The sequence below is a fragment of the Nicotiana tabacum genome, chromosome 17 (assembly GCF_000715075.1).
Source record: "Nicotiana tabacum cultivar K326 chromosome 17, ASM71507v2, whole genome shotgun sequence".
NCBI lineage: Eukaryota > Viridiplantae > Streptophyta > Magnoliopsida > Solanales > Solanaceae > Nicotiana > Nicotiana tabacum.
In genome coordinates, this window is record NC_134096.1 from 112,793,003 (window position 1) to 112,818,127 (window position 25,125).

Consider the following 25,125-nt stretch of genomic DNA (forward strand, 5'->3'; position numbering starts at 1 on the left):
TTCCTTTATTTTCTGGTTAAGTTTCTTAGCCCATATGGTATGAATGATGAGTGAAACTGAAATCATATGCTTCACTATTTTCGGTCACACAAACAAAGAAGTAAGGCTCAATTTTAAGTTTGAACTTATGATTGCAGAAGTTCACTTTGTCGTTCAGAGCTTTGCTCCCGGTGTTTTCGTTTATTCATTTTTTAATCGTTTTCCTTAATTAAAAACTATGAAAAGGACACAGTTAAGCCGTGAGAGGAATATGCCAATCAATAGGGATAAAGTGGGTAGTTACTGCTGAAATCTAGTTTCTCTCTTTTGGACAAAAATCCATATATTGGTTGTTAAAGTTGAAGGAAACCTTCCTGAATACTGCAAATTTGTACTTTTGTAGTAGCAGCAATTCAGGACCAGAATTTAGTGGCTGCACTTTTTCGTTCTTTTCTATAATTAAGACAGTTAAGTCTTCATGGAAACACATTTTATAATCTAAACCAGATGTCTTCACAAGGTTGAAGAAAGAAATGAGACAATTGAAAACTTGTCTGGTTTTCATCATCTTCATCCCCATCCGAGAGGAACTCCAGGTTTCATATGCAATAACCTTTGTCATAATAAATGATTTGAAGGGAAAAAAAGAGAGGAAAAGATAATGCTTCATATTCTGTCTTCTCTCGTTCCTCATGTTTATTCAATCACCCCCTATATGCTGAAGTTTTTATTATTAATTTTATTATTTCCAAATTTCTTGTATAAGTGTATTATGCTTCTTGAACATGCATGCAAATACTACTCGTGGTGTCACGGGCTTCACCTGTTATACATTTCTCCATAGCAGCATTTTCTGCGGTCCTTTAAATTCCACGAGATACGAGTCTTTTCTTGTTTTTTTTTTTAAATTCCTATGCTGTCAAAAGCAGATGGCATGCATGAGCTTCAAAAATAAACTACTGCAATTAACTCCATATATATATCCAGTTTCAGTTCAGTTTTTTCTGGAATCAACTCTGCTAGCTATTGTCCTGAATAAACTATTGTTTTTATATCCTAGCTACCAATTAAAAGTTTAGTAGCTCTAGCTCTTCATTCCAAGATATAATTTTCCGAGTAGTTGTAGTTTGCTTAAGATAAAATAAGTTCTTTTTTATTTTAATCCCAGTGGGTATAGCAATGATCAAGTTGACTTTATTAAAGCCAACCCCAACTGTTCTCTATGGAATAAAAACCTTGAAATTTGTTGAACTGTGGAACGCCAGCAAGATCGCCTCTTTTTCATTTCCAGATATTCTGCAATGTTCATTTCTTTCATAGTTTTGTGCAGCTTTTCTTTTCTTTTTTGTTTAAGTTCCCGTTTGATTGTTATTGTCTTGTTGAGTATTTGTAGGCCTAATTGAGGTAACAACAGGAATTTTCCCAGTTAACCAGAAGATTATTAAGGGGAGGAAAGGATGATCTATGCTGCTCTAAATTCAGTTAGACTGACATTGGAGGAGCTGCTGAATCAGGATATATGTCTATTTCCTGAAAGAAGAGCAACATTTGAAGCTCTTCATAATGAGGTTAGTTCTTTGCAGGCTTTTATTCAACTACCTTCAGCAACAAAACTTGAGATGAGAATTTGGGAGGGGCTGATAAGAGATATGGCTTATAATTCATCAAATATTTCCAAGCAGGAGAGTCCTTACTTGGTAATTCATCAGAACAAGCTTCACATCAAGAAAACAGATTTTGGGACTTTAATGATCACTTGGGAAGAATCAGATGTCGACTCTTTAGATTGTCATCTGAACTCAATATTGTCCCAATAGTGGGTATAGGTGGAATAGGCAAAACTGCTCTTGCCAGAGCCTCTTACAGTGATCCTTGCTTGATGAATCATTTTGATATCCGCGCTTGGATTACTGTCTCCCAACAGTATCAGGTTAGGAAAATGCTATTGGGCATTTTGCGCTGTGTCACTGATCTCTCTCATGCCAATGCAAAGACCAATGATGAATTAGCTGAACAGTTATACAAAAGCCCGAAATTTAAGCGTTTTCTTATTGTTTTGGATGATGTTTGGAGTATTGAGGCTTGGGATGATGTGAAAAGATCTTTCCCCGACGAAAAAAATGGAAGTAGAATTATTTTAACCTGTAGGCTTGATCTGTTTGCTAGCTCTGAAAGCCCTCCTCATTTGATGAGTTTCCTTAGCATGGATCGAGAAAGTTGGAATGGTGGGTGGGGGTGGGTGAGGGCGGGGTGGGGTGGGGTGTAGGGGTGGGTTGGTGGGGATGGGGAATGAAAGAGGAAGATTGGAAAAGAGTTTTGGAAAATATTTTCCTTTCTTTTGACAGGAAAACATTTTCCTCCGGAGAAAAATGAGTTCATGAGTAAAATGTTTTCCAAAACATTCAAGCCAACCAAACATGTAAAAATTGAAAAATATTTTCTGGAAAATATTTTCTTTCATACCAAACACACCCTTAATGTAGACTTATTTAAAAGTGAAAAACTTAGAGGAGAAACAAAAGGGACTAAAAACCTGGAATTGCCAAGTTGCTCAGAACATGCATAACATATCCAATTGAATACCTCACTTAACAACAACAACAACAACAACAACATACCCAGTAATATCCCACACCGTGAGGTCTGGGGAGGGTAGTGTGTACGCAGACCTTCCTCCTATCTTGTGAGGATAGAAGGGCTGTTTTCAATATACCCTCGGCCGAGGAAAGCATAAGAATTGAATACCTCACTTCTAAACAAATAACCAAGGTACTTAGAACATGCATTACATATTCAATGAAATACCTCACTTCAAAAATCATAAATGAAATTCAAAAGCATAAAACTTGGATGCCCCGTAGAAATTCTGCGTTATAAATTTATATGATTAGCGGAGATCCTGCACATGCTGAACGACTAAACACACTGACAGAAATCCATGTCATAGAACTGTTCCAGTTTTTCCGGACAAGACAAAAGAAAAGGAAAATACAAAATAAATAAATAAGCGATATAATAAGAAACTAACTATAGCAGCAGGAGCCAAAACGAAAAATGAATCTTTTTGTCGATGAAAATCATATTAAGCATGACGGTGCTGAGGTGATTCTTCTTAGTTGTGGAGAGAAGTATGTTGGAAAAAATTGGATTTGTGGAGAATAAAATTTAGCTTGAGGCGTGTTAAGGACCGCATGTAGGTTAACTAAAGACTATGTTTACAAACTTTAAAAAGAAGGAATTAGATAAATGGATGAAGTAAGGCGAGTACCCCAAAAAATAGTGAAATCTTTATGAACAAGAGAAGTATTGTTGCATCTTCAACTATATTGAAGAATAAACATACTAAAGTAATCTTTAACGCTAGTACAGCACTTGAGCATATCACAACCAACAGGTAACTCGGCCAACTTCTCCAGACAAATAATTTACACTTAATCTCTCTTCTCCGCATGTATTTTTTAAGAGGCTTGATCTCTTTTATGGTTCCTATTCAAACATTGCCCGCTTATGACAATTTTTCAGGCCAACTTGATAACATTATACTAGCATAAATCATAGATAGTAACCATGGAGAATTGGAATAACTTACTTTGATTAGAGCATGTATTTCCTGTTTTGTAGTCTTATGTTCAAGCTTTGTCCCATTAGACCTATTTCCAGCCATGAACTTGGAGTATGGTTGACGAGTGTCTTGCATGTATATAGTTTAAACTCGTACTCTATCAAATAATAGTATAGAAAGATGTCGAACCCACAGAGATTGGTATATCTATTCTATAAACATTTATTGTTTTAATTACTATTTGAGAAAGTCAGAAAGAGTTGAGTTGTGAAATAACTAACTAAAAATGCACGAATAGAGCAATAGAAAATATTTTGTTTTTCACAAATATAATAAAAAGGTGTTGGGATACTGACTTCACTTAATAATTTTATTATATAGTAGATATATTTATTCTTCAATTTCTAATTCTCATAAATGTTATAAATGCCTCTCACGATTACATTTATATGTTATTACTATAGTTGAACAATTAATTGCACTCCTCTCGGTTATACAAATTAATCGTCAAAAATGGTAATATTAAAGAACCAGGAATATATACTTGAACTAAAACATACTCTTTTGGTAAGTCCCTTCCGGTTACCCCTACTTGTTATAATTGACTATTACAATATTTGCCTCTTTCGATTACAAATAAGTGTAGAATCAATTTTAACATATAAGAGCTAGATGTCACTAAATAAAAGTTAACATCTATCAATACCAAATTTAATTAAATTACTTCTTCCGCCTCTCTCGATTACAGAATTAGTAAGAAGTTAATATGTAATACAAAATAGATAGATGTTAAAAAAATTAAATAACACCTAACTATAAAAGCAAATAAAATTTAAATAAGAAGCTTCAGCTCATGCATGTGAAATTGAGAAATAATATCTACTAATTATATAGAAATATTAAGATCTGTCGTTCTCCCAACACAAAAGAAAGTTACTCCTTACTGGAGTTAGTACTACTAATGGAAATATTCTTGTCCATTAAATAAGAAAATAGAAAGAAATGTTCAAGAAGAATAATTTCCGCTATCTATATTATATTAAAAGGATGATAGTGAAGTATGAGGTTAAGCCAAGTGGCATATTGAGAAAAAGCCACTTGACACTTTTAAAACAAAATTTAAATAGATTTTATGACAAAATTTAATCTATATTATATTAAAAAAAGGGTAGTGAAGCATGAGGTTAAGCCAAAGTGACATATTGAGAAAAAATCACTTGGCACTTTTAAAACAAAATTAAATAAATTTTATGACAAAATCTAATATAGATTAACAAGATTATGACAAAATCCAATCTATATTGATCAAGAAATATTTCTATAATAAAAGTTCCATTTAAGGAATATTCTCCCTTTAATTTTGGTCCAACTGATAAACGAAAGGAGTTAATATGGACTGATTTTCCTTCATGATACATTTCCAACTCAAGGTTTAGTTTATGATTATCCCTTTAGGTGCTTATTTAATAACAAAATATTTGTTTTGGCTGATATGATATATGCAACGTCATTATTTATCTATATTTATATTCTAAAATATTATTTTAATAAGAGAAAGGTAATTTACAATGTGGTTAAGCCGAGTAACATATTAAGAGTAAGACACATAGCAAAATTAGAAGGGATTGTTACGCAAATAGCCGGCCAGATTTAATATTTACTTTTTCTAGCCGGTATACATAGATTATACATTGATTGCACACAGTTATACATATATAATACATAGATTATATACATATAATACATTCGCCGGCTATTTTTAGTTTAAGAGATTAAGTGGACGGCTATTTGGGTTAATTCTTCAAATTAGAACAAAGCTAATAAAAATTGCAATAATTTTTTTTGAATTAATAAATTATATTAATATATCTATATCCATAGCCATATTCATATCTATGTCAATATTTTTTATATACATAAAATAAGAGGATTGTAATGTGGTGAAATCAAGTGGCAAGCTAATAAGAAGTCATTTGGAAATTTTAGGATAAAATTAATAATTAATACTTACAAAAAAATATTATTAATGGGAGTAATTAATATCAACTCTATCCTAATTTTAACGTAAATCTTCTATCTCCCTCTTCCTTTTTTTTTTTAAAAATTATTTTCAGCTTTCATGTCTTATGATAGGCTATTACATACCAGACTTAAGAAAGTTAAAATAAACAATCGTAATAGCGAACTTTATATTGGTAGATTACTAAGAAATGTCATATCGTGGATAAGGCCGTGTAACTGAAGTCTAATAGATAAAACAAAAAAATTGAAGAATAAAAATAAATTAGAAATAATGTGAGGATATTTATACTAATAATTATTTTTAAAAATAAAATAAAATAAATATTCAATACTTAAAAAAATTATTGACTAATTGAAATAATTTTTAGAACAATAGTTTAAAAATAAAATAAATATTTATGCAAGATCAAAAATTTACATATCTATTTATATTATATTTGGATAATGATATTAAATAAAGTGACAAGTTAATGAAAAACCATACGAAAATGTGATAATACTATATATTAGACTTTAAATATATACTTTGAATTATACTTATACTTTGAATTAATTTAAATAAATAAATTAAATAGCTAGATAATATAATATTATTGATACATTTTAATGAAAAAAGAGTCCCGAGTAAGAGGATAAAGTATAAAAATATATTAAATTTTAAGAATAAAAAAATTATAATTATGGATGATTATTATAAGGAAAATAATCAAGACATTAAGTCAGTTGGTAAACTAATAAAAAATCACATGACAATATGACAATATTAAGTATGAGTAATACAATAACTATAAGCAAAGCACAAAAAGAGAAAAAAATATAAAAGGATAAGACATATTTGAACTTGAGATGTAAAACCAAGCTTTAGTAAAAAATTTATTAAAATAATATGATTTAATATGCTCAAATAAGATAGACCACAACGTGTCTATCTTAGTAACGTGACACGTTAGTAGAAGATGCAAGCAAAAATTAGATGAAAGAGAGATAGGGTGTGTTTGCCAAATTACAAAAGCTAGTCTCCTACTAAGAAGAAAACATACTCCAAATATGCCAAATTACAAAAGCTAGTCTCCTACTAAGAAGAAAACATACTCCAAATATGTAACAAGCTAGTCTACTAAAAGTGCGTTAATCATACGTAAGCAAATACTAGTCCTAAGCAAGAACATAATCTAGTGATTCACTACTGGAGAGATCAAACTTTCTGTGTAAGCTAATCCATCCATCAGCAGAAAGGTATCTTCATCGTACTGTTCATCACCAACTAACGGCCATACTAGATGGCTCATTCCATACGGTCCTTTGGATGTCCTAAATACGGTTCCTTCTTGAGTAGCACTTCACATGTGCAAACATATATATCGGAAGGATTGGTATGATTGAAGAAACCCTGATATCTCTGATACAAAATAATTTAGTCCATGATTTTTCAATACCATACTCTTTCATTACCCACAAATTAAAAGACGTAGTCCTGTCGCGATTATAAACACAAAGTATACTAAGCATTCCTCCAAACTCTGTTACACCTTGGTAGGTCATGCCAAACCTCGAGACCATTTCCTTTGGTACGGTAACTCTCCGTACACCTCATATGAAATATCAAAAGATATCACACCCAGGCAAAGGCACGTCACTGGAAAACCAATCCAATGAAATGCTCCTTGGACAAATGCCAAACAGTTCATACCATCCGAATCATAACAAGTGTTACCGTCAAGTTCTCTCCAAGAACTACTTTTTAGCGCAAGAATTTCACTGGATGCTACCTCATTCTCGAGGGAAAACTTAAAAACCTTATAGTCATCAGTAGTTGAGTCATATCCCAATGCATACATATGATCTTGAATAAAGTTCTCTTGTGGAAGCACTATTGACTCTCTTGTCGACGGATTCCATAGCAATAACAAATAATCCCTAGGGAAATGAATCCCAAGTAAAACAAACCCATCACAACTAGAATGGATATCGTAACACCCAGACATACACGTTGATATCTTTAAATCCTTAACGATTCGACGCCGCGACAAAGAAGAATAGTAAAAGGAATATGTACCATCATTTTTGCAGCTTTGTTGAATAAGCATTTTCTGGACTTTTTTGTGGTTCTTGGCATGATTGAGATGCTGCTTCTTAAATCAAGGTTCAGTGACTAATGTCTTCCAATTTTTCGAAACACACTTGAATCAGACTTGACCGGTAGCCTGCTGAGGATATCCGTAATTAACTCCTCTTGGATGTAAGTTCCCATTGCTTACGAAGAAAAATAGCTACTGATTTGGGTTAGAGAAGACCAACGAGCTGTTCCAAAGAAAGAAATTCGAGCCAGGGTTTATGATCTAAAACCCCAAATACTACTTGATACGGAAAATAGCTTCTTTATTTTTGAAAAATTTCATATTAAAACAACTGGGCTGCCTCTTTTTCAACTTTATAGCCCATATTTCAATTTATAATTGAATAGCCCAAAAATTAGAGGTCCATATCCGAAAAAGGGGCGTTATTTTCATTTTTTTGATTCAGAAGTGGAATTTTCTATCTTTCAGCGGGATTTTCTCTCATTCTTTCCATTCTTCTTCCCCAAATCTACAAAAACGCGATCTTACACTCAATGCAACTCCAAAAAACCTAGAAATTCTTCTTTATCTCGAATTAACAGCAAATCAAACACGAAAAGTGAATTTTTTTTGCTGCAATCAGCGTGATTTTCATTTTTGCTGCAATTTTGATTTCAGCTTTTTGTTCGATGGAGCTTTATCCAGTTTACGTTCTTCATAGTGGTGAATGGGATGACAACAAGTTTATCAATTTTGTCAGCGATTGTGTAATAATCGAGTCGACATTCAGCTACAACAATTTAGTTGAAGCAATTTTGAAACAGATTAGAGTCGATTCTGAGTTAAATACATTAGAGATTAACTTTCTCCCAAAGGATGGTTTGCCACCGATCCTGATTTACAACGATACTAGTGTTCGAGTGTATATTGAAATAAAGAAGAAAAACTTGGATTTCACTGAGTACCCGTTGTATGTGACTGTGAAAGAGATTTATGATAATTGTTTGGTTGCTACAAGTTCTAGTTGTTTGGTTGCTACAAGTTCCAGTTGTTTGGTTGCTACAAGTTCCAGTTGTATAGATAAAGAAAAATCTGTAAATAATATTGAAGATGCATCCACAATTTATAGCATTGAGATTATGCCTGATATCGAATTTATTGAAAACACCGATTATGGTATAATAGATAATATGTTAAACGAATTGGTTGAGGAGGATCAAGTTTATAAAGATAGAGAGACAGTTGCCAGTGTGATGAAATACTTGGCTGTACGCGAGAGGTTCCAAAACAAGGTGAAGAGATCAAGCACAACAACATATGGCAATAAAAACTTGGCTGTACGCGAGAGGTTCCAATTCAAGGTGAAGAGATCAAGCGCAACAAGGTATGACAATAGTTGTATATTCTGTTTTAAGAGATCAAGCGCAACAAGGTATGACAATAGTTGTATATTCTATTATATATATGTATAAATATGTATAAAGTAGTATATATTTGTATATAGGTATTAAAATTAGTATATATCTAGTTATGTTTTTGTATACAAGTGTATTTAGAAGTTGAATGATCTTTAATCCTAGGTATCACCTTATGTGTGTGGATGACAATTGTGCTTGGAGTTTCAAATCTTCTCCCGTTTACAAGGCAAGCATATTCAAGGTGAGAAGTTACAATAATAATCACACATGCGGCTATGGTGAAAGATACTTAAAACAACGTCAAGCTACTTCAGGTGTAATTGCTAGTATAGTCAAGGACAAGTATGTTAATTCAAAAAGAGTTTACACCCCAAATGATATAATAGAGGACATACAAAAGCAACACGGGGTTAAAGTGAGCTACATAAAACCATGGAGAGCTAAAGAGATAGCAATGGCAATGATAAAAGGGAATCCGAGCAATTCATATAAGGAGTTGCCGAGGTATTTGTATATGTTGGAGCATACAAATCCAGGAACGGTTACAAAGTTGCACAAATCAAAAGATGGATGCTTTCTTTACGCATTTGTTTCGCTATATGCATCTATCAAGGGTTGGGAGCATTGTAGGCTGATAATAGTTGTTGACGGAAGTTTTCTTAAAGCAGCATATAAGGGTACCATATTGACTGCTTGCACACAGGATGGAGCTGGTGAGTTGACTGCATCTACCTTATTTCTGCAGTTTGTATAATGTTGTAGTTTCATGTATAAACGTGTATAGGATTTAAGAGCTGCTGTTTTTATAAGATTTGCAGTATGTATAAAGTTGTATATTTGTGTATAACTGTATATAAGATTTGTATAATTGTCTGAATCCTAATATCTACTTTGTATAAACAAGAAGAATCCTTCCACTTGCATATGCAATTATAGATTTAGAGAATAATAAATTTTGGGAGTGGTTCTTCGTCCAGATAAAAGGTACTTTTGGTGTTAGGGAAGGGATACGTATAGTTTCAGATAGAAATGAAAGCATATTCAATGCCACCAAAGCTGTGTACTTAGAAGTTCCACATTGTATTTGCATATTTCACTTGTGGCAGAATGTCAAGCGCACATTCAAGAAACATCATAAATAATTGAAGGATATCTTCTTCGCTTTGGCTAGAGCTTAGACGATAGAGAAGTTTGACTACCATATGACAAAGATGTGCAAAATTGATCCGAGGATGCAACCTTACTTGTTCGAAATTGGCTACGAAAGGTGGTCTAGGGCATACTCCAAAGTGAAAAGGTCGATGGTAATGACTTCCAATATTGTAGAGTCAATTAATGCAACAAACAAAGATGCTAGGGAGCTACCAATAATGCAATTTCTGGAGTACATGAAAAATTTGCTACAACAGTGGAACAACAAAAACAGAAAAAGTGCAATGGAGACATCTACAGAGCTTGGCAAAAAGTACGACAAACTCTTTCGGGAAAATCTGATTGCATCGGAGCAAATGATGGTAAAACGAATCAAATATAATGATGCATGGCACTGCTGACTTGCATTTTAATGCTTGTATAAGGATGTATAACTTTGTATAATAATGTATAATGTGCTTTAATTTTTTTTAAAAAAACAACTTTTGCAGGTGAGGCCTGCTACGGAGAAGTTATATACTGTGCTTGAAGGGGTAAGGCGAAACATAGTGTGCCTTGAAGAGGGAACATGCAGTTGCGGCAGATTTCAAATGGATGAACTTCCATGTCTGCATGCTTGGGCGGTTTTTAAGAACCAGCAGCTAAAAGCTGGCCAGTATTGCTCTTTTTACTACAAGAATGATAACCTTCTTAGAACTTATGAATTTTCAGTGAATCCGATGCCATATGAGAGTTTATGGGTAATCCCAACAGAGGTGCTGGAAGATGTGGTCCTACCACCTAAAGGGAGAAGAAATGTAAGAAGGCCAAGAAAGGAAAGACTCAAACCGGCTTCAGAGAAAGAGTATAAGAGGGGGTTTTCATGTTCTGTATGTGGACAAAGTGGTCACAATAGAAAAACATATAGGAATCGACCAAAATAAATAGTTGAAAACATAACACTTCCTATTACACATGTTGCCATGTTGAGTAGTTAAGTTTCACAAATAATAGAGTTACAAATGTTGAGTAGTTAAGTTTCACAAACAATTGAGTTACAAATGTCAATAAAGAATTACAATTTACATTATATGTTGCAATTATGTTAAATATGTTTCATTATACATGTTTTGATTATCCAATAATAGTGTGTTACTGTTTTTAATGGTGCTAAATATATTAATAGATTGTACAAATGCAAAACAGAACTACAAACAATCAGTGTCATTATATGTATACAGATATATAAATGAGAGTATAAGTTTATATAAAATTGTATATATATATATAAACCCTGCAACATTGACAAAACTGTAACAATAACGAAAATACATACTTTGTTAAAGAAAAAAGCAACTGAAATATTCATTAAAATGTAATTCATTCACAGCCACAATGTGTAATGACTACCACAAACTACACAAAAATAAAGTCATCTATATTAAAATGAAAAAAAAAAATACTTTCTCGGTCGTCCCCTCTTCCTGAAAAGTATCCCTGTGATTTCATCACCACTAATTGCACCGGACTGTTATTTTTTCCTTCCATAATCCCACAACAGAGATCCCCACCTGGTGCGAAGTGTCTCAATGTCAAAATTATCTTTTCGGATTTTCTTACCCAGGATGAAATACTCAGCAAAGCCAGCAACAAAAGCGCCACAATCATTGTAATTAAAAAAAATCAGATTCTCTGTACGTTACTGTAAATAGATACACAAATAGTAAAATAGTAAAACAACTGAGATTAACCTACCATTTGATCTGTTGTGGCACATTATTAACCAGATTAATCTGCAAAGCATCATAATTGGATTTATCGGTATATGCACCATTGTTCCAATCAATGCCCTTCTTCTCGACACAAAAATCAGAACTCTTGAAGAAGTAAGGTATCAAAATTGCATAAGGTAATGCAGCATCCAAAGCAAGTCTATCATTAATAGCTCCACGGTTAGAGTGATAGATATGGATGCACCTATCTATGAACGTAAACCCCAAAACCCAGTGGCCCAATTTAGCTCTTCCACGCTTGACATAAATAGGGAATAACACGTGGTTAACAGCGTGTCACGCTACATTTGCATCACAATAAAAGCCTCTAAGTAATCTTCTATTTCATGCCCTTCAAGAATCACAGAAGGATCTTGCTTCACTTTGAAATCTTTATACAGTGAATTGATCTTGTTACCAAAGGCAAAGTCGGTTGTAGTAAACTTTATGGCAATATTCGGCCTATATTTTTTCCTCTTCCTCAAATAGTAAAAGATGACATCCAAGTGATGAGACAAGAAAAATAAAACAAAAACAACCACCACTACTAAATGATTCAAAGTACTAGAAAAAAGTCAATATATGATGCAGATTTTTTAAATATATAAATTTATACACTATTATACAGATTTATACATATTTATACAAGGTTATACAATCTTATACCGCGATTATACAAAAATCTTATACTGTGATTATACAAAGTTATGTATACACTATGGGGGTCTCAAACAATAAAGATAAGCAACAAATAAAAAAAACATTAGGACAAAAAATTATTAAATACCGTGTCAATCAAAGGTCGACCACAATACGCAAGTGAGTGGAACCAATCCTTCGTGGTCACATGACACGAGCCAAAAGTAAAAGCTTCCGCAAGCTTATTTACTTCATCGGTATAAATATTTTTGGCACTTCAAATCACAAAAGACAAAAAGTAATAAGAACTACCTTCCTTGACAAGTATAAAATCAGAACATGAAAGCTTAAAGAAAATTAAGCTACCTTCGCCTCGTATCCATCCCATTATCAACAAACGCGCAAAACTCTTTGGCCAAAGGCGACAAGGGATCAAAATCATCAATTTCGATCGTGAAATGATGCTTGATATCAAAAATGAGCTTGTGCACCGATCCTGATGCCCTCGAATCAAAAACTGGCAAATACGGAGATTTGGCATATTTTTCTGGTATTTTCTGTCGAACCGACTGTTCAGGAGAAATGTAGTCCTCTTCTACGTCTATGACAAGTGGTCTGTGAAGCACAATTTTTGACATATGTATCGCAGCTAAATCTTCATCGCCAATGTCATCCCAAAATGTATCACCCTTGACATCTACCTGCTGCCCCTTAGACAGAGAAAACCAATAATAAAAAACTTTCAAAATGAAGAAAAGATAAATCAGAGAAAAAAGATAAAATACAAAACGAATACCATGATCAACACCATCAGTAACTCCCTCGATTGCTTTGACACCTAAATTTGTTTGGTCAGCTAGCGTGTTATCTTGATTCATTTGCTCAACAAAGTCAGGAACAACATCATATCGATAGCCATTATATTCGCCGAGACCAGATGTATTGTCATCAGACACGCACTGACGAATCTAATAAAAAATAATAGAAAGAGAAGGCATAATTGTTGAGTGATGATTCAGAGAAGGCATAACTATTGAGTGATTTAGTTTTATCAGTAAAACATTACCTTAGTATCAGGAACCTCCTCCCTCGTTTGCTTGGTTTCCTTCATATTTAGAAAACTGAACACTTTTTCAAAGTAAGAAACTACATAACCGTTGAGTGTCGTAACTGTATAAGTCAACTACAACAAAAAATAACAAAAACAACAAAAGTAAATCAACAACCATGTTTATAACCATAAAATCATATATATACAAAAAGTACCGATAAACTACAGAAAGCTAAAACTGCAGTACCTTTCCAACAACACTCCTCAACTTCTCAACTTCAGCATTCAACTGATCAATGTGCGCCGAAGGATCATAACTCGGTTTAGGTTGTTGCTCCGTATTCTGAGGATAAGGTCGTTTAGACTGTTGCTCCATATTCTGAGGATAAGGTGGAGATTCAGAGACAGAATTATCAGTGTGAAAGGCAGGCACCTCCCCTGATGCAACATCATCGGCATTAACTTCAAAAAGCGTGGCGATGTTCTGCGTTGACATCTCTTCACGAGTAGGGGAAATATTCCTATAATTCAACTACAATAAGAAAAACTAGATTACAATAGTAGAAAAAGGAAATTGTAACATATTCATAATTATACATACTTACAGAAAAACTGAAATCATATATGAAGAAGTATTATGGTACAAAATGTTTACTAGGTCGATACTAGATATGTTCACCCCGTTAGTCAAATCCGTATATTTTGGAGTTTCAGTGACTTTCCAATTAAGAATGCGCGGCACATTTGTGCCAACGCGAACAATTAGATGCTTGTCAACCATAGAGCAACACTCAAAAAATCATATTTGTAACGCAAGTGGCAAACCTCCGAGCCTATACATTGTCAAATAGTCACACTGTCTGTCCCTCATTGTCTTTAAAATATCTTCAAATGACTTTTTTCCCCAAGCATACGTGTGATATTGACCACTTTCAATGATATCAAAATCATCTTTGTTGATACCATGATTATTAGCATCTGAGAATATGAAATGATGGACAAACACCATCAAGGCCATCTTGAACGCATCTTTGTCTGACTTCCACTCCTTTTTCTTGAAGTGATCAAGAAACTGCCCCCTCGTTATAGCCCCTTTTCCATCTCCTGGAAAATACTCTTTTAGTAACCTATTGATATGTGGTTTGTCATAGACAGTGGCATCTTCTTCTACACACTTCAAACCAGTGATAACAACAAACTCTCCAATTCCAAAACCGCAACAAACAACCAATGTTTTAACCCACAACTCCCTTTCCCGCCCCGGGACGACTTCCCTCAATAGTATACAATGAATAAGTTGATTTTGAATTTTAAATTGAGGCAGGTCCAAGAAGTATCCAAAACAGCTAGCACGGAACATTTAAAATTGTGTGTCAGTCAAACATTGCTTCAAAATGCTGACAATATCAGTCTCGGTATGGGAACTAATCCTGTTGTGAAAATGATCAGCTGATTGTATATAGAAGTCTCCAACCTTGCATATGGAAAAACAACAAGAAAGAAATCAGGAACAAAAACTATACTAAAATATTGTATAAACATGTATAAATCAGTGTAGCAATACTTGTATAAAGATGTATAAACAGCTGTATAACTTTGTATGAAATTGTATAAGGATATATAAAATTAATAGCAACACAGAGAATACCTTCAGCTTAGCTGTTCTCTCCTTGAATTTGCGGTGAGTAGCAATCCTTTGTTCTTTGGATATGCAATCAAGACCACTCTCACCATCGTCCTCGATCTTGCTCTTTTTATGCTTAAAGTCCTCGATCTTTCTCTTTTTCAATTTAACACTGGGGCCTACATTATCTTCATCAACCAAATCAAATTTCAGCTTTTCTTTGAATTTTTCATGTCTCCCACATTTCTTACTCCTTATTCTAACAATGTTAACTAGAGTAGGAGTATTCTTCGTTTGCGAACGAGTCATTCGACTGCTCTCTTGTTGCGACTTTTTTGTAGGAGCAGGAGACTCAAAATCATCATCATCGGGGCCCTGGACATGCCCATTCGCTTCAGAATCAGGGGTTGAGGGCAAGTCCCTCAATGTTTTCGCAAAATCGAGCTTAACACCTCTTCCAGCAACCTTCATACGACTTTTAGAAGCAGACATTTTCGAACGCATTTTCTACAATAAAACAAACAAAGCTTTAACAAAAGTGAAGACAAGTGAAGGAAAACACAAAAATCAAACAAAAAATAAAGGCCATGAACACAAAGCAGAGGCCAATTTTTCCAAATTGTAACAAAACTCAAAAAATAAATTCTACCCTAAAAGTCAAAATAATAAAGCATGCAAATTGAAACACCAAGTTTAGGCCCAGAACGAAGATAGAAGGAACACAAAATCGAATGGAAAACACAACATTGTAAAAAAAAAAAATCAAAATTAGAAAAGCCAAAAAATTAAAAATAAAACAAAATTTAAAACCAAAACAGTGGTAAAAGGCATAAAATGAAATGAAAATTACCTGAAAATAAGAGTGAAAGCTCGAAAAATCACTTGAGACACAACAATGGAGGACGGTTGCCTTCGTACTTTCGTGAAAAAAGCGTGAGAAGAAGAGAGAGAGAAAAATTTAAAAAGAAAACTAAAACACTGTTAATAATATTTGTGGGCTACCGGGTGAAAATAAAATTTCAAAACATATACAACCTGGGCTAAACCAGGTTAGGGCTTCAAATGTGGGCTATTTTTGGATATATATATATATATATATATATACACTAGAGAGCCCGTGCCCGTGATGTGCACGAGCATTTGCCCAACATAGTTATTTTTATTACTCAGCACAATTACAAGATTACCACAAAAGGTGCCACAAAAATGTAAACACTACTCAGTATAAAATTACATCTTTATCCAATTGCAGAAAGAAAAGAAAGGAAAAAATAAAAAATTCAAGCCTTTAACAGAATTTCAAAAGATGGGAGCAATTTTCTCAAATGCTTGAACGTCCATACATATGAAACATCTCAGAGGAAAGAATTTGAGAGGTTCCTCTTTATTGGTCTTCATTCTCTTTAAAGCACGTCTATACACTTAGCAATAGCAGGTACCGCCAAATAAGGCTGCAATAGCGTCATGCATAGACTGTAAAATTCGCTTCTCTGTGAAAACACAAAGTTAGGAAGAAATAGGTGGGAGGAGAATTATGACAGTCTCAGCCACTCTCAAATTTAAATTTTAATAGAAACAAAATACTACCGTGTCCGATATTTTTAAGTTAAGATAGACAAAGTTATTTGACACGTATACCGATGAGAGATAGCATATACTACTTGATATGCTTGATAAAATAACGTGCAAACTGACGAGTACCACTATTATAAGAAAATGATCAGTTAAAAAGTGATAATATAAAGATTTAATTTCTTGTAATTTATTTACTTAATCTTTTATATTACTGTTTTGTCTATCTCTAGTGGTCCAGCTTTAAGCCTTTAACGAAGGGAGTAGTTCAGAAATTCACATGAAAAATCAGACACCTAGGCTTTTTAACCTGAACTGAAGGAAAGAACAAGAATTTCATGCATTAATTTCTTGTACTGTAGTTGTAAGTCACGTGACACTTGCATGGACACGTGTACGACATTACACTTGGGTTACCCCTATTCAACACCCTACCCCCTCATGAGTCATCTATTGGGGGTTGTTTTAGGGTTATTGTTGAAGACTTGCCTTTAATATGTGGCGACTTGAAAAATGTGGTTACTCACCTATTGGATAGTTATTACTTTGAACTCGCACCGAGAAGTCCTACTCTAAAAGTAAAGTGTTATGTGGTGTAAGAAGTATTTTTCGGTCGATTACGAGTTCGGATGAATGCAGTCGGTTTGATCCAAATCATGTATTTATCTTATGAAATTCATTGAATATGTATGAATTGTTAATTTAAAATCCAGTAACTTAAAATGACTAGAACTTTAAACCCATAAGCTCTAAATCCTGATTTCGCATTTGAATTTTCTTACACCAAAAATGGTGGTGAAATTATAAGTATTTCCCCGTTCTTAACTAAATATTTTGGATAATAAGTATATAACATTCACCAATTTAAATTGTATGGGTTTTGGAAGCCACTGAAATACAACTCACTAACCATTTGAGTTATTGGATTCAAAATTTAATATTTATTATATATTTATTAGATTTCTTAACATATTTACGGAGTATGATCCAAAGTATTACATGCGTCCTGAACCCATAGCTAATATTATACATCCGCCGTTGAACATCCATCCAACTTTTTTTCTTGGTTCAAGAGATGTTAATATTGCTCAACTCCCCATTTAAAGTTATAATTTTTTGATCGGTAAAGGGTTACTTTGTATTAATAATAGTAAAACCAGCAACAAGATGTTGCTCAGAAAGTTACAACTAGCAATTTTGTATAATTGAACACCTAGAACTGATAGTATGGTCTTATCAAACTTACGAGAGATTATTATGATAGGAAAATCAAGAATATGTCTCATTAACTGATAATTCTAATTATTAAGGTCTCTAAAGATGACTTTGATGGAATATTTATAAAGAACTCCAACATCGTAAGACAATAAAAAGCACATGGGATTGAACTCATTCAACAATGTGCCTCTTTCATTCTGTTGTATTCTCCCCATCTAAAAGCTTACTACCAAGCCAACTTTCTTGAAGTCAGGCTGATCAGAGACCATGACTCTCCGTACCATAAAGTAACATGCACTAACTTACCTTTTCAGGAATGATGACAAGTGAATAACCTTTGGCTGTTTGCAAGGAATTTCGCGCTTCAACTGATTTCTAATTGATATGGGTCAATTTGTATCTACAGGTAAACACTTGTTTCTTTCTTTATCTTTGGAGAGTTTTAGTTGCTGCATGTGGATCATGCATAACATCGATGGTTTCAACATCATTAAATGAAGAAAATTTGAAAGTTAAAGATCACTTTTGATCATCTTAGGGAATTAATTGTCTTTTTTTTTTCTTCTAAATGAATCATCAACGATTTGAATGATTTATTAAAAATAGATAAATACAACACACAATAAATACAGTTGTTTTATGAGATGGATAAAAAATTAATGTAAGGTAAGATTTTAGTTCTTATGAGGACTTGCTAAAGTCCTCATTTCCTTGTAGTACCTAATTTTTGTAATTGGGTTTTCTGAAACTTCACTGGATACAAGCCCATAACACATGCATATGGAAAAAATTAGCTAATGAATTTCATTTCCTGATGCGAATTTCTTTACAGAAGAATAGTGCTAGCAAGTGGCAGCTCAAAGTGAAATAAGCATGGGAAAGCAACGAAAGTCCTCAGAGACAAGATTCTTCAAAAGGTACTCTCTACAAAAACCTGTAACGATCCTTCCGGTCGTTTTGAGCATTTACATTCCGTCCAGCTATTTGAAGTCTTGAGTAGCATCGTATGATGTATTATGACTTGTGTGAAACGTCATTTTGGTTTTCAGGTTATTTAGAATTGATTTGGAAGAATGATTCTCAACTAAGAAACTTTAAGTTGGAAGAGTTGACCAAGTTTGACTTTTGAGTATTTCATGTAACGACCCGACCAGTCATTTTGAGTTCTAGGGCGTCATTTAGTGGTTTGAGGCCTTGAGTAGCTTCACTTCAGGTATTATGACTTGCACGTGTGGTCGGAATTGAATTTTGAAAAATTCGGAGTTGATTCGAAAAGAAATCTCTAATTTTGGAAGGTTAAAGTTAGAAAAATTGACTAAGGTTTGACTTTTAAGTAAACGACCTCGAGATCGGGATCTGAAGGTTCCAATAGGTTCGTATGATAATTTTGGACTTGAGCGTATGTCCGGATGGGGCTTTGGATGACCCGAGAGCATTTCGACACCTATTATGGAAAGTTGGCATTTTGGAAGAATTTCATGAATTTGGGTTGAAGTGTATTTTAATGTTATCGATGTTCGTTTGGGATTCCGAGCCTGAGAATAGCTCTGTATGGTGATTCTGGTATTAGGAGCGCGTCTGTATGTAGATTTGGAGGTCCGTAGGTCATTTCGGGGTAGTTTGGTGAAAGTTGAAAGTTGAAGGTTTTTAGAAGTTTGACAGGGAGTGAACTTTTTATTATCGGGGTCGGATTCCGATTCCGGAAGTGGGAGTAGGTCTGTAATGTCAATTATGACTTGTGTGCAAAATTTGAGGTCATGTAGAAGTTTGAAGTTCTAAAGTTTATTAAGCTCTAATTGGGGTGCGATTCATGATTTCGATATTGTTTGATGTGAATTGAGGCCTCGAGCAGGTCCGTGTTATATTATGGAATTGGTTGGTGTGATTGGACGAGGTCTCGGGGGGCCTCGGGTGTGTTTCGGGATGGTTTAGGACCAAGTTTGGCTGAGTTGTGGTGGCTGATGTCTGGTGTCTGGTTTTGTTCTTTGTGAACGCGAAGGGATTTCCGTGTTCGCGAAGAAGTATCTGTCGGCGGCTGACTTTTGAGCTACGCGTTCGCGATTGAGGAATCGCGTTCGCGAAGGAGAAACTGGGCCTATGGGAATTTTAGCCTTCACGTTCGCGAAGGGTGCAACGCGTTCGCGAATGTTCGCCTGGTATAGCATCGCGTTCGCGAGCAGTGACTCGCGTTCGTGAAAGGGATTTTTTGAGCTGAAGCTGGTATTGCTTCGCGAACGCGAGAGACTTGCCGCGTACGCGAAGAAGGCCGGACTGGGCAGTGTTCTTTTAAAAATCGGGAGTTTGGCCATTTTTATCTCATTTCCTCCGTGGGAGCCGACTTGAGAGTGATTTTGGAGCGCCATTTTCATCGTCAATCATGAGGTAAGTGGTTTCTACTAGTTGTGAGTTAAATACAAGGGTTATATATGGATTTAGACATGAAAATTTGTAGAAATTTGGGATTTTGAAGAAAAACATAGAAATTGGTATTTTTAGATTTTGGCCACGAATTTGGGCATGGAATTGAGAATAAATTATATATTTGAGTTCGTGATATTATGGGTTATGGTTATCTTCGAAAATTTTCGGAATCTGGGCACGTGGGCTCGATGGTGACTTTATCGACTTTTCGAGCGGAGTTGGGAATTTGTCTAAATTGATTTATTATGAGTATTAGAGTATATTTTTATTGGTTTGCACATTGTTTGGCTTAGTTTTGGAGCGACGAACACCGATTTGAGGTATTAGAGCGGCGATGGAGCCGGTTATGGAACTTCGGAGCGAGGTAAGTCTCATGTCTAACTCTGTGAGGGGAAACTACCCCTAGGTGATATTTATTGTTATGTGCAACTAGTTGTGGACGCTACGGACGTACGAGGTGACGAGAGTCCGTACGCAGCTAAAGCATGTCTATATCCGGATAGACTTAGGACTTTATCCTGTAATAATTGAATTATTTGAACTTGTTCTGCTGGCTTATTTAATTAAAGTTATAACTGAAATTGATTTAGAAATAAAAGTATCAGGTCAAGCTTTAATACCCTGAGTTGTTGCTAAGGTATTCGAAAAATGTAAAGAGATGTACTTATTATTGTGCTCATGTACTTTATTGTAAGCGCGTATCTTGTGATTCAAAAACTTCCTTCCTTTATTGTGGAGCGGGCCGAACGCCTTGGCAGTATCTCTCGGAATGGGATAAATTCCTTCCTTACTTGTGGAGCGGGCCGAACGCCTCGGCAGTATATAGAGGTGCATCTCTAGTTCGTGTCGTTCGACCCTCGGCAGTATGCACACTACTCCGGATCGGGCCGAATGACCTTGGCAGAATCGTGCGTTATACCGCTAGTAGTCCGAATATTCACGAGATAAACTTTTCACTGACGCCCGGTATTTTATGGTATTTCTTATATGATTGGTATTGACACTTGGCATTTATTCTGAGATATTGAGGTAGGATACCTGATCGATAAATTTATGATTAAAAGGAAATAATTGGAACATTATGAAACTTCAGATTTCTCCCTTATTGATGTGTACTTTACAATTATATGAATTATCGTATTATTTATTTAACTGGACCTCTAGTAAGTGTCGATGTTGATCCCTCGTCATTACTCCTCTGGGTTAGGCTAGATACTTACTGGGTACGCATTGATTTACGTACTCATACTACACTTGCTGCACATTTTGTGCAGGTGCATATATACCCGATGGTATTTTGGGCGCAGAGGCGCAGATTTTGCGGGGATTTACCGTGAGCTGCATTTCATGTTACGATCCACAGCCTGCAGAGTCTCCATAATAGTTATTTATGTTTCTCCTGTCTAATTTGTATTCCAGACAGATGTTATATTTTATTATATTTTCTAGTTGATGCTCATGCACTTGTGACACCGGGTTTTGGGGTTTCCTAAGGGTGGTTCATTACTGTGATTCCTGTAAATACCATTGTTTACCCCGTAAATTTTATTTCTTACTATTTAATTCGTGAAAATTTTGATTTCAAAAATACTAAAATGAGTAATTAAGTTAATCATTCACTGTTGGCTTGCCTGACGATGGTGTTAGGCGCCATCACGACCTTTAGTGGATTTTGGGTCGTGACAGCTTGGTATCAGAGCGTTAGGTTCATTTAGGTCTCACAAGTCATGAGCAAGTCTAATAGAGTATTGCGGATCAGTACAGAGACGTCTGTACTTATCTTCGATAGGCTAGAGGGCTGTTAGGAGCACTTCCCTTATTGATTCCTCATAGTGCGATTTGATTCCTTTAAGGCTTATGCCTTTATTTCCTTCCTACTCAATCTTATGCGATGTTCAACGCTGGTTATCAATTGGGAATCGAGCAATTGTAATGGTACTGAAGATGTGGTACAAGATGTTTCTCCCTGCGTATTTGATTGGGCTATTGTCGTCGCCTTGCGGAAGGATGCTCTGTCGTTTCAGCTCAGTATCAGTATTGCCATGCTTTGAAGTTGGGCACTGATTGTTATGATGATTCGTGCGTTGCTATCGCACAGTGTTGGTGTAATGGTAGGGTGCTTATTTATGGATCGTGGCAGTGAATGACTTGAAATGAGGATTTCTAAGTTCACGGCCTAGAGGTTCAGCATTTAGTTCCGGCGGAGGAAAAACAATTAGACTATGGATGTTCAGGCCTTGGTTGATGAAATGACGAGACTTGGTATTTTCAAGCATGGTGGAGTTTCTCATTTGTGATACGGTGTCATTGTCCTTGTTTGAACATATTAGGGTTCGCCGGTGTTATGGCCTCTTTGATTTGCCTACGGGCCAGGGTGCTGCAAAATGGTGCTTGAGAAGCGGATGTTAGAGATAGCGGTGTGTAGCAGTTTTGGGATCGAATCGGTGTTTCTAATATTGATGGCTCGGGAAAGATGATCTTCGAAGAGGCTTAGAGTTGGTAGCAATTGGTTAGATCAAGTGCCACAGAGATTGATTTTGCTTTGAGGCAGTATTTGGGCAGTGAAGGATGATGAAGGACATGGTGGAAGGAGTCTTGCGGTGGTTGAATCACTAGTAGGTCAAGTATGAAAAGAAGAAGTCGAATAGTTACTTAAAGGAGAGAGTTTATCCAAAGTGGGAGAGTGGCAGAGTAGCATATGGGTTTTGTGGTAGGATAGCCACATGCCTTGACAGACAGTGACTAGGACCGCACATTTTATTTGGATGCAACATGATTTCGAGTTTGGAATGTATTGACGGACTTTTCAGTTGATTTCAATAGCGAAAAAACGGAATTGTTCCGCTTGTGAGTGAGCACGGGCTCAGGAGGGTTTACTGATTTCGTAGTAATTGTACCCAGTGCAACGTCATTGGAAGATGTCGGCACGGAATGTTCACAGGCGGGCTATCTCCTGTGATGTGATGACCCAAAAGGTCTTCTTATGTTTTAGAACTCGATTCTGCGCTCTTAAGCCCTAAAAATCTCATTTTTACCTTTTTCGATTTGCGTGAGCAGTCTGGGCGTGTTTCCGGAAATCTTTTATGTTGAAAATTGATGAAAATAAGAATTTTTGCCTTAAAAGTTAATTTTAGTTGACTTCGATCAACATTTTTGGCAAACGAGCTCGGATCTGTGTTTTGACGGTCCCGGTGGGTCCGTATCGAATTATGGGACCTGGGCGTATGCCCGAAATCGAATTCGGAGGTCCCTAGCTTGAGTTATAAGTTTTTGATGAAAAGTAAAAGTCTGAAAATTAATTATTTTTAAGAATTGGTTGATGTTTGGCCTTGTTGATATCGGGTCCGTATTTTGGTTCCGGAGATCGGTATAGGTCCAATATAATATTTATGCCTTATCTGTGAAATTTGGTGATAAACGGAGTTAGTTTGACGTGATTCAGACGTCCGGTGGTGAAGATAAAAATTTTAAAGTGTTCTTGAGAATTTCATTTGATTTGGTGCTAAATTCGTAGTTCTAGGTGTTATTTTGGCGATTTGATCACGTGAGCAAGTTCGTATGATGTATTTAGACTTGTGTGCATGTTTGGTTTGGAGCCCCGAGGGCTCGGGTGAGTTTCGGGTAGGCCACGAGATGTTTGGACTTTGGAAAATATCTAGTTTTCTGCAAATTCTGGTGCCTTCTGGTTTCCTTCTTCGCGTTCGCGAAGGCACTCACACGAATGCGAAGTAGAAACTGGGATGGCTGTTTTTTACTCTTCGCGAAAGCGAAGGCCTGGTTGCGAACGCGAAGTCCTGGTCGCGAATGCGAAGTGATGGGGGATTTACCCTTCGCGAACGCGACCGGTTCATCGCGAACGCGAAGCATTTGGGACCTGGGGGAGGGTTGGTCGTTCTTTCATCGCGAACGCGAAGGCCAGGGGGAGTAACCATCGCGAATGAGAGCAAGGTCTCGTGAACACGAATGCTTGGCAGCTCTACTCTTCGCGAACGCGACAGTGGCCTCGCGAACGCGATGCACACTGTCGCCCAGTGCATAAAACAAAATCAAAACGTGGCTTAAGCCATTTCTTCAACATTTTCAAGAACCAAACAGTTAGAGGCGGTTTTCAAGAGTCATTTTCTTCCCCAAAGTGTTGGTAAGTGATTCTAAACCATTTTCTTTCAATTACCCATTTCATTTCAAAAACTTCAACCTAAACTCTAGAGTTTTCATGGAATAATTAGAATTTTGGGTAGAAACTAGGGATTTCAGAAATTTGCGGATTTAGACCTCAATTTGAGGTCGGATTCCAAAACCAATTATATATCCGGGCTCGGGGGTGAATGGGTAAATGGATTTTGGTCCGAACGTCGGGTTTTGACCAAGCAGGCCCGGGATCGATTTTCGACTTTTTGGATAAAAATTTGGGAAATCTATATTTATGCAATGTAATTGATTCCTTTAGCAATACTTGATATTATTGAGTCGTTTTTGAATAGATACGAGTGGTTTGGAGGTGAATTCTAAGGAAAAGCTGTGATTGAGTATTAAGTGGCCTTCGGAGCGAGGTAAGTGTTGTGTCTAATCCTAGCGTGAGGGAATTAGGAACCTCAGATTATTTGCTATGTGAAAATCATGTGAGCGGCGTATATGTGAGGTAACGAGTACTTATGCGCC

At 35.6% G+C, this 25,125-nt stretch overlaps 2 protein-coding genes across 2 annotated transcripts; one reads left to right on the plus strand and one right to left on the minus strand.

Moving 5' to 3' along the window:
* Window positions 1-7,101: 7,101 nt before the first annotated feature.
* LOC142172050 (F-box/kelch-repeat protein At3g06240-like) lies at window positions 7,102-7,650 on the minus strand. Its single transcript, XM_075235806.1, has one exon. It carries the CDS (start codon window positions 7,648-7,650, stop codon window positions 7,102-7,104), a length of 549 nt encoding a protein of 182 aa, XP_075091907.1.
* A 2,599-nt stretch (window positions 7,651-10,249) lies between these two features.
* Window positions 10,250-11,113, plus strand: LOC107769714 (uncharacterized). The gene is made up of 2 exons (XM_016588952.1): window positions 10,250-10,552; window positions 10,682-11,113. Exons 1-2 carry the CDS (start codon window positions 10,250-10,252, stop codon window positions 11,111-11,113), a joined length of 735 nt encoding a protein of 244 aa, XP_016444438.1.
* Window positions 11,114-25,125: the final 14,012 nt, after the last annotated feature.

What these genes read in the sequence shown, in the direction of transcription:
- LOC142172050 (XM_075235806.1), bottom strand. Translation starts at nt 7,650, where the DNA reads ATGCTTATTCAACAAAGCTGCAAAAATGATGGTACATATTCCTTTTAC.
- LOC107769714 (XM_016588952.1), top strand. Translation starts at nt 10,250, where the DNA reads ATGTGCAAAATTGATCCGAGGATGCAACCTTACTTGTTCGAAATTGGC. An exon ending in TTGCATCGGAGCAAATGATG is followed by an intron (nt 10,553 to 10,681) that starts GTAAAACGAATC and finishes CAACTTTTGCAG; the next exon opens with GTGAGGCCTGCTACGGAGAA.